This window comes from Olea europaea, unplaced genomic scaffold (assembly GCF_002742605.1).
Source record: "Olea europaea var. sylvestris unplaced genomic scaffold, O_europaea_v1 scaffold69, whole genome shotgun sequence".
Lineage (NCBI taxonomy): Eukaryota > Viridiplantae > Streptophyta > Magnoliopsida > Lamiales > Oleaceae > Olea > Olea europaea.
This window is the reverse complement of record NW_019265290.1, coordinates 1016993-1028091: the sequence shown is the minus strand read 5'-3', so window position 1 is coordinate 1028091 and position 11099 is coordinate 1016993. Positions and strand designations below refer to the sequence as shown.

The 11099-nt window shown below is 34.4% G+C and overlaps 1 protein-coding gene across 2 annotated transcripts in view; it reads left to right on the top strand.

Annotated features, from left to right (window-relative positions):
• Window positions 1-10202: 10202 nt before the first annotated feature.
• Window positions 10203-11099, top strand: part of LOC111390588 (oxidation resistance protein 1) — a 6851-nt gene continuing 5954 nt past the window's right edge. The window contains exon 1 of one of the 2 annotated variants that reach the window (XM_023015645.1): window positions 10203-10560. In XM_023015645.1, the coding sequence (XP_022871413.1) occupies window positions 10471-10560 (90 nt within the window). In that variant the 5' untranslated portion in view covers window positions 10203-10470. The remainder of the gene's footprint in view (window positions 10561-11099) is intronic. The other variant, XM_023015647.1, reaches the window with a different exon arrangement.

Genomic DNA, 11099 nt, shown 5'->3' with positions numbered 1-11099 from the left:
ATCGATACAAATTAACAATTTTTTAGATCACACATTATTTTTTTATCACAATTTATCTTTTGTCATTGCTTACATATTGTTTACTGGTCACGAATTAACCAAATTAATGGTCATAGTCAACCAAATAATTTGTGATCACCACAAATACTTACTACCCCCATCTCACCACTACCTACATCAGCACTACCAATATCTTACCACCACACCTCATCACTAAAATCACCTTACAATCTTTAAAAATAGAAACAAAAAAAGAACCCAAAGAGTCGGCACCGCCACTGCCTCACATTCTGAAACCCACAAAAAGAAACAAAACACAAGAAGTCGACACCACCACATTGTTGTCGCCACCTCGCAATTAAAACAGAAACAAAAACAAAAACATAGGTTGAGCATGACTCAAACAGCACAAAAAAAATTGGTTGAGCACCCCCAAAGCTCCGACGAAGTAGATAGGGGGAAGACAACAACCTAAAAACCCAAAACCATTACCGCTGCACTCCGTCGCCACAACCGCATCATAACTACTAGCATCATTATAGTCCAAACCACTGTATACACCATCGCACACCATCATACCACCACAGATTCACACCCTTTGTGTCAGACACATAGATCATTGACCACCATGAAGTAGCGACGCTCGTTCGTCATTGCTTATAATACACATGTCATCACCGTCTTCTTAATAGATCCGTGGTGGTGATGTCTGCTTTGGAGTGATGTCACTATGATGGTAGCTTTTTGAGCGTCATGTTGCGGTGTCTTTGACGATGATAATGAGAAGAGAGAATGGAGGGATATATAGAGAAAGAAAGGAAATGGTAGAGAGAGAAAAGATAAAAGAAAATGGGAGGATAGATGTGTATTAATTTAATTTTACAATATATTTAAATATGAAATATCCTATTTTTGAATAATGAAAAATCCACCCTGATTTTAGAATATTGATCTTTAAAAATAGAGTGCAATATAATTTCCACTAAATTATATGTGCAAGCCCATAGTTAGGCCATACTACACTGGGCTGAGCCTACAGATCGAGGCTAGGGCATTAAAATTGGCACCTTAGTGGGTGAAAGGAGCACTGAAGAAATTTTTAGTTTACTATCAAAATAAATAATGATTTATTTGTAAGTAGAATTGTTATGCGTGCTTTCTACGAAGAGGCCAGTGGATGTCCAAGTGGGACCATGCCACGTGCAACCCTCATCAAATGCTACGTGGGATTCAATCATTACGAAAGATCATGCTAAGCGTACTATTCATCCACATAGGCTTGGATAAAAAATCGAAAATTGATCAAACCGATCTGACTCGAATCGGTTATTATCGATTTTACACATGCAATTGATTTTGTTTGTTTTTTTTTAAAAAAAAATGGTGGATCAGTTCGGTCATAATTTGAAGCCTCAAATTAATAGTTAACTGAACCAACCCCCCACTTATATGTATACCCTTTTTAAGAAAAATAAAAATTAAAAGCTATGTCCTAATCTTATACCTATATCTCGATTCCCTCCAATCTATGATATTGCCTATAAGTAATAGCATTAGAAATTTCCTTTCACAAGTTCATTATATTATTGCCACGCATTTTCACAACATGGCTTATACCGCAAGTGTATAATGTCAAGTTTTGTAATATAGTATGGAAGTTAAGAGTGTCGAATCCATGGGGATTGTAATTTAATTCTCTCTAAGTACTATAATTGAATAATTTCTACGTATTCAGATAAATGGGTGATTGAATGAATGTTTTAAACTAATGTAATGTGATTCGTTGTGACAAAGTTGATGAATGCAATTTATCAAATATGAGAAGGTCTAGGGGTTGATTTCACCCCACTTTCAAGTATGATTCAATGATTCCAATTATTCCAGTTAATTTTCATATATTTAAAAGCAAGAATCCTATTATATTTCTCTCCCCTCTCTCTAGTGCTGGCTAGCAATTAATCTCAGATTTCAATTCCAATATCTTTATTTCGAATTGAAAATCAAGAATTTATAAAAGTCCTGATTCTTTATGGAGTAAGCTTAACAGATTTTATACTTTCTCTCAAAACCCATATAACCTGTGTCATGTCAATCTTATGATCACGCCTCAATTCCCCTCTCTCGAGTGCTAGAATTGAATAGCATCTATTCATTCAATTATTGATCAAGTGATTGAAAGCATTAAAATCATGACACGATTAAATAAATGCGGGAAAATAAAAGAAATAATTATAAAATCATCAAACCATAATCTCAAGTCGGCTACATCAAACCCTAGATAAATTATTTAATTCATGATGTAATATATGAAATTCATACAAATCATAATAAAAAACACGATGAAAAGAAAAGAAAAAACTAGTTTTTTGGGTAGATCTTCAATCTTCTTCCTTGATGTTGTTCTTCCTTCCTTTTGGTGTCTTCAATTTTTGGCTCCTTCAAATTGTGTAGTTGAATTCTTCAATCTTGCCCCCTTCAATTCTTTCAAAAAATAGGTCGTTTGGAATTTATAGTATCTTAAAGTTCTTGGACGAATTAGGGATGAGTTGAGCCAAGAAAAGGGTCCAAAAATACTATTAAAAAACTATTTTTCTACATAGGCGGAACCTCAGTGCCTAATATGGGTGCCGTATTCACTATTATTTTTAGCGCGGTGGGCGCAGTAGGCACGGCTTCAGGTGGAAAGACTGCACTGCTCATCTTTCAATATTTTCATTATAACTTCTTCGTCTGATGTCCAATTGAGGTGATTCAAGATATGTTTGAAAGCTAACTCCAAGGGCTACAAATTTGCTTCAGACATCATTCTCCAATTCTCGATCGTTAGGTCTCAATATGAGACTAAAATTCCGGAACATAACCTTTTTCAATCGAAAATTGATTTGTGATCATATTTTTACTAAATTTGATCACTTTGACATCTATTTTCATCCAATTGACTCATAGCACTCTCGGATCTTCATTTCAAGGTTTGACACAAGTTTGGATTATTTTCATTTTAATCCCCGAACTTTGGATCAATTACAATTTGGCCTTTTTCTCCAATTTCGTTAACTTTTGCTTATTTCTTTCAATTTCATCAACCTACGTCACAATATCAAAACACATATTAAAACGTTCTAAAACACTCTCAATGGTAGCAAAATAATGAGTTAGTTGGCATAAATATCATGAGTGCAGATCACTCATCAAATACCCCTAAACTTAATATTTTGCTTGACCTCGAGCAAGCACCAAACTAAAGAAAATCACGAACAAACACACAAACTCAATTAAAACCAACAAAATCACATAAGATAAATTTCGCTAGACATCTTGCCTTCATAGCTCAAGATTGTAAACATAACATCAATTTCACGAATTACTTCAAATTCTAATGTACAAGTTAAAGTCTTACCTATTCAATGCAAAACGGGTGTGTGTGTGTGTGGAGAACCAAGTGCAAACGCTGTATAATAATAAGTTGATCCAAATCTCGACCTTAAAAGTCAAATATTTTCTTAGCTCGCTTGTGAGATTCATACACCCCCAAATTTATTTTCTTTCCTCTTCCCAATATGTATTCTAGAGTTGATTTTCAATACTAATTTCTTACATCGCTCCAGTTTGGTTAGATTTTACTAATTGTAGTTCAACATATTAACAAATGAAAATTCTCCTTATTTTTGACTACTTCAACCTCCAAGAATAAACGAAGTTACTTAACCCCTTGTCAAAAGCTTAATCCTCTCAAACAAGTGTTTAGGGCTTAATCAAGGCATGTGATGTCTAATTTTTTTTCAGATATAAATTTATTCTTTAATCACCCTTTGTGCAGACGTCTCTCCATTAAACTTTCTAAATGACCCCTGTAGTGAGTGTAAGACAGATGACTCCCAAATCAGATGACTTTAGGATATCATGTTTTAAATTCTTGCAGGCTTAATCACTTGAGTCATAAAAGGCTACGAAAAGACGATTCACAATGAGATTATTACGATTGTTCTCATTGAGATTTTTTTTAGGGTAGCTTCACATCGAGATAGCTTTTCCTTTTTATGCAATAATTAGTGCAATGCCCCTTATTAAACACTCTTTCTTGAGAATCGAACTCCAACTTAAAGTTTTCACCCAATTTTCGTCCTTTTGGTCTCAAACAGTCCACATAAAATTTAGTACACACGGAATCTACATTTATCTCCAAGTTTCTCTACAACAACTCAACCATCATTCTAGATTTGGTTTAAGTATAATAATGTTTAGCGGTCATTTGGATTTAACATCTAAGTTCTCTATTTCAACCTATAAACGTGAATCAACCTACTCATGTACAACGTCACAATCAACTCATGTGCATAAATATTTTTCAGTTTCGCATGAATAAGTAAAAATCTACTCAAACACATAACTTATTCGTAATTCATAAACCAATACATGTTCTCAATAATATACATCAATGCCGGCAATGCTATCTAACTCATACAAGCATGGAAAACACGATTTTTTTTGCACGCAATTTACACAAAATAAACAAATATGTCGACAATTAGACAATTTATGATATACCACAAACTTAAACTAAACATTGTCCCCAATGTTAAAATAAAAGAAAATGAGGAAAACTTCCCTAAATTGTCCGATTTGCCAATGAAGATCTGGTGCTATGATGCTGGATTTGATTGATGCTTCTTCTAGCTTCTCCATCAAACTTGAGATTTATCCTGATTTCTCCTCATCAATGTTGGTTCAAGTGTTCCGCAATGTCATGTTCCTGTAAAAATCACAGTTTAGAGATTAAACACATGACAAAAGTGGTACTTAACTCAAACATCTAATAAACAACCTAATTACTCAAAGATCTAATGGAAAACGGGATATGGATGATGGTTCTTAAATAAACTGTAAAATAAACTAAATTATCCTATAAATCAAAAACAGAATAAATAAATAAATAATGAAAGCTTGGGTTACCTCCCAAGAAGCGATTCTTTAATGTTATTAGCTTGACATAATCTAGGTGTCTACATTGGTTCATCAAGTGGCACATCTCTCTTGTTTCTAAACTTTACCCTTAGCTTTGTATTCTTCTTCAATGTAGCATGGCCAACAAATTTAGGCAGTTTTAACCCTGGTGTAGCCTTCAAAACCTCTTTTGGTTTGATAATATTTACGGGTTTTAGAGGCCTATCCACATAGCTTTCTCTTTTTTCAAGTGGATCAACTTCTTGAGTTAAAATGGAATCCTTCGCTTTCTTGGCTCCTAAGTATTTATCATCAATAAATACATCACTTGCTGAATAACTGGTTGTCATGTTCTATACTAGCGGATCATAGAATATTTCATCTTTTCCTCTATTACCTGCAATTATTTCAGCTGATTGGATAATATTGCGAGTGTTAACTTTTTCTTGAGGCTTCTTAGCTTGGTGCGTGTTGAGAGTTACTTGCTCTTCATTAACCCGCAGTGTCAACTTTCCTTCCTGAATATCAATCAATGCTCTTCCAGTAGCCAGCAAAGGTCAACCAAGAATCAATGGTACTTTCTCATCCTCATCCATATCCAACACCGCAAAGTCCACTGAAAAGATGAACTTATTGAACTTTACTAATACATCTTCGATAATGCCCTTGGGATATGTAATTCATCTGTTTGCCAATTGCAAGGTGAGGGCTATGGGTTTCACTTTTCCAGGACCCACATTTTTGAACATTGATAAGGGCATAAAGTTAACGCTAGTTCCAAGGTCATGCTCTATCAAATGTGAGCCTCCAATATTGCAAAGAATGTTAAAACTTCCTGGATCTTTCAATTTCGGAGGAAACTTCTTTTCAAGAATGGCACTAAACTCTTCTGTCAACTTAACTATCTCAAACTCATCCAACTTGTTCTTCTTCTTTGACATCACTTACTTTAAAAACTTGGCATGTTGGGCAATTAGGCTAAGGCATCTACAAAAGGAATGTTGATGTGGATTTTCTTGAAGACCTCCAGGAAACTTGCAAACTATTCATCAATTTTCTTCCTCATAAATCTCTGTGGGAATGGTAGCTATGGCGTCAAGATAGGTGGGTTGTCTAGAAATGAGATTGAGTAATGCTTATGAATCTCTTTTGTTGCCTCTGCTTCAGTCTTTTGCTTTTCCTCTATAAGTATAGGATTTGGTGTAGACACTACAACCTTTTCAGGCTTGCTTTCTTCAACTTCTTTACCACTCCTTATGATGATAGTATTGCAGTGCTCCCTTGGGTTAACCTCTGTGTCACTAGGGAATTTTCCTTTCGTTGGGGCTATATTATAGTTGCTATTTACCAATTTGTGCCTCCAAATTCTTCACTGTGGCCCTAATGTTGGTAATTTGAGTCTTGATGCTGTCAAGTCATGCCTCATCTTTGTCAAACCTCAATTTGGTCTCCGAAATAAAGGTTTCCTATTTATCTTCCAGTGATGGCTTTCCTTCAGATGGCTGAGTATTGTATCAGGTGGACGCTGCAGTGCATTCGCATTGTTACCATATGAGAGGTTCTCATGGTTTCGCAGTCCTGGATGGTACTGGTTTACTCAGTAGTTTCCTCTCTGATTGAAGTTCTGCCATTTACATATTGGACTTGGTCATTTTCTGACTCAGATGCATAGTATGAAGTGGAGGTAGCCATGATGGAATTTGATTTTTTCTGAGTTCCCTGTGATGTCAATACAACTATTTAATTAGTGAAAGATGACGTTTGAGCTGCAAGGGCAGTAATGGGATCCACTTCATAAAGGCTAACAACTTTCTTTCCATTCGAAATTTTCAATCGGCCATTGAAAGCTATTAGTAGCTATCTCATCCAATAATGCATAGACCTTAGGGAAAAGAAAAATAGACGGAGTCGGATTGCATCTTCAGTAATGCCATTCATTTTCACTGTATCATGGATCTCCAAAAAAGAACCAGATGAGCATTTAGGTCTTCTGTTGGAGCTCTCCCAAACTGATTCTGCTCACCATGTGTATAAGTCTTGGCTTCAGTTCAAAATTGTTAGCATCAATAGCTGGGTGTGCAATACCGAAGTAATTTTCGTTGACATCTGGTTTGATGTAGTCCCTTATAGCCCGTTGTTGACCATTCTGATTGTTCTGATTCACCATTGGGGATCTTGTTCTGCCATTGCTTCATGGTTGTGTCTCTAATATCCCTTAGCAATCTCAAGGTTCGTTTTGGTTCAATATCAACAGGTAGTAGTCCAATGCTCCTTGATCTTCACATAAACCTAAAACAGGCGTCGCAAAACAATTAAAAGAAAAGAAATCTAAATTAAAATAGAAATTACTTGGTAATAATATTAGCAAAAATTAAATTATACAATCCTCGAACAAAAACTTGCCACACATTTTCCACAACGTGGTTTATATCGCAAGTGTACAGTGTCAAGTTTTGTAATATAATATAGAAGTTAAGAGTGTCGAAACCACAATGATTGTAATTTAATTCTCACTAAGTACTGTAATTAAATAATTTCTACTTTACTCAAATAAACGGATGATTGAATAGATGTTTTAAACTAATGTAATGTGATTCGTTGTGACAAAGTTGATGAATGTAATTTATCAATATGAGAAGGTCTAGGGGTTCATTTCACCCCACTCTCAATTATGATTCAATTATTCCAATTAATTTTCCCATATTTAAAAGCAAGAATCGTCATATAATTATCTTCCCTCTCTTGAGTGCCGGCTAGCAATTAATTATAGATTCCAATTCCAATATCTCTATTCCGAATTGAAAATCAAGAATTTACAAAAGTCTCGATTCTTTATGGAGTAAGCTTCACAAATTTTATACTTTCTCTTGAAACCCATAAAACTTATGTTGTGTCAATCTTATAATCACGCCTCAATTCCCCTCTCTCAAGTACTAGAATGAAATAGTATCTATTCATTCAATTATTGATCAAGTGATTAAAAGTATTAAAATCATGACACAATTAAATATATGCGGAAAAATCAAAAGAAATAATTATAAAATCATCAAACCATAATCTCAAGTCGGCTACATCAAACCCTAGATAAATTATTTTGTTCATGATGTAATATATGAAATTTATACAAATCGTAATAAACAACATGAGGAAAAGGATAGGAAAAACTACTGTTTTGGGTAGATCTTCAATCTTTTTCCTTGATGTTGTTCTTCCTTCCTTTTGGTTTCTTCAATTTTTTCTTCCTTCAAAATGTGTGGTTGAAATCTTCAATCTTACATGGTTGCCCCTTCAATTCTTTTAGAAAATAAGTCTTTTGAATGGTTTTTATAGTATCTTGAAGTTTTTGGACGAATTAGGGTTGAGTCGGGCCAAGAAAAGGATCCAAAATAAAATAAAAAACCATTTTTCGCACAGGCGATGCCTCGACTCCCAATATGGGCGTTACGGCACTGCATTCACTATTGTTTTTAGTGTGGTGGGCACTGTGATGGGCGCCGCGGTGCCCGCTTTCGGTGGAAAGACTGCACTGCGCATCTTTCAGCATTTTTTTAAAACTTCTTCGTCCAATGTTCGATTGAGACGATTCAAGATGTGCTAAAAAGATAACCCCAAGGGCTACAACTTTGCTTCATAATTGTTCTCCAATTTGATCATTTGATACGTCAAAAGTGGGTCTCAATATGAGACTAAAACCTCGGAGCATAACTTTTTCGGTTGAAAATTGATTTGTGATCATATTTTTACTAAATTTGATCCCTTTGATATCTTTCTTCATCCATTTGACTTATAACATTCTCAGATCTTCATTTCGAGGTTCAACACAAGTTTGATTATTTGTATTTTAGTCCCTGAACTTTGGATCTCTTATAATTTGGCCCTTTTCTCCAATTTCACCAACTTGTGCTTATTTCTTTCAATTTCATCAACTTACACCACAACATCAAAACACTCTAAAATACTTTCAAGGGTAGTAAAATAATAAGTAAGGTGGCATAAATATTATGAGTGTAGTGCACTCATCAATTATACTTAGCCATATTTTCTTACTTATGCAGTCAAGCTATATAACACATAAAAAAACAACAAAATTCTTAAGTTTTCTGTTGATCCGTCCTTGTTAACTTGATTTTATTTGTTTGTCAATAATTCTTCTAATATAAAATTATTTAGTTATTTTAGTTCTTGTAATTAAAGTGGGCCCAAAATTTGGACAATTTTATTTATTTATTTGTTTGAAAAATTCAATTTGAACTAACAGTCTATACCGACTAACCAAACCGAACCAAACCAATTCGGTTTGATTTAGGAGTTAGAGTGTGTTGGTTTTTGTTGACATTCAACCAAACCGACTAATTTGGTTTCGGTTTTGGTTTTGGGCTAGAGTCAAAACCAACGAAAACCAAACTGTGCCCATACCTACACACACCTACCCAAGAATTATAATTATTAAGGTGTCTCAACTTTTCCAATAATCAACTATGGGATTGCCCTTGCCATCAAATGTGCGAGTAGGTTGACTGCTTAAGGTTGATGGTTTTCTTCATATCCTAATGACCCAATTAGGTACGCAACAATCCAACATTCACCCTAGGTTTGTCAAGATCTTGTCGAAAGGATCGAAGGATGAATCCAGAGGTTTGAGAAGACCCATAGATTGCTTGATCCTTGAGAACCGTCATGATGGCTATGGGGTCCCCTATAGAATTTTCCTAAAGTACGTCATCGCAACCATTTCTCAATTAAGAAAAAAGGATCGGACTAACAACCCTAAGACGGCTAAACAGAAAGACAACATGCAAGTACCAAAAAAGGTTACATTGGGTACACAATCAAAGATATAACAGTGATATGGTAAATGACTTGCCAATAGAAGTTTGAACCAATCAGTGTGATGGTCGAAAGGTTAATGATATTGTTGAGTCAAATCTGTCTTAAATATTCTGTACTATCACAAACAAAGAATATGCAATATTTGAAACAAGTCGAAACTTCATCAATTTATTTCTCTTATACCTAATTTTTGAAATCAAATTTGAGTGTTACAGTGCAAACAAGTAAGACGGCCATGCTTTCTACAAAAGGTCTGGATTTAATGGGGGAGATAGCTAAAATGATCGTGCCGATTTAGAGTTGCAAAACAAGATAAACCAAACAGTTAACAAATTTTATATACTAAAACACGTTGTTGGATTTTAAGAAGAATACATTCTTGATTTTTTTGAAAGGCATTCTTGATTCCTATTGTACGATCCAATAGAATTGGTCGAATGAATTTGGCACACCAAATTAATCAATTTTTCCCTCCCAAAATTTGCACGTTTCCCTTGATGAGAACAGTAGGTGCTCTTTTCCATCTGGCTCTCCCTTTCCTCCTCCTCACTTTTCCACATCAAACTTTCTTCCCTCTGCAGCACAATTATACATATTATACGTATCCTAAAATCTAAATCTTGTTCGACATTCTAAAAATCATCATTTTTCAGTCTGATTCTGTACATATAGAAATTAGAAACCAAAAAAAAAAAAAAAATGCATGCAATAAAAGAGAGATTTTCGGAAACACTATCAAAAAATTTTTCGGACTCTCCATCATCTCAAATGCCAGATCAAAAACCTGAGGTAACCTTTTTCTGCTTTTTCTTTTATGGGTGTTAAAAATTATGTGAATATCAGATTGATTCCAAAGTTTGAATTGATTGTGAATTTTTTTTTATGATTTGGTAATTAATTAAAACTATTTTTTGTGTCTGATCTGTACAAAAATGGGGATTTGAGTTTTGGATACAATGTGTGTGTAAAGAAGTTTAATTTCGTGAATGCTTGAGAATGATTTTTAACTTATGATGTTAATCGAATTTATAATTTGATTTCATTTGGCATGCAAATAAATTTGATGAAAAGAGATCAGCTGGCATTTTACGGTTTCTGAATTTTAACTCCTTGTAAAGGACGTCGAAAGAAAAAAAATCTGTAACGGAAAATTAACAATCTCTTTTCCCTTTCTCGGCAGTGAGTAACGTTCATCTGCTTTTCATTTTTTTATTTTAGTATTATTATATATATTTTTTTTTTTTGAGTCAAAATAACATGGGTTTTGTAGTTGACTATTGTTGGTGAATTGGTTTTAAATTCATCCTGGAGGAGAAGAATTATGAGCC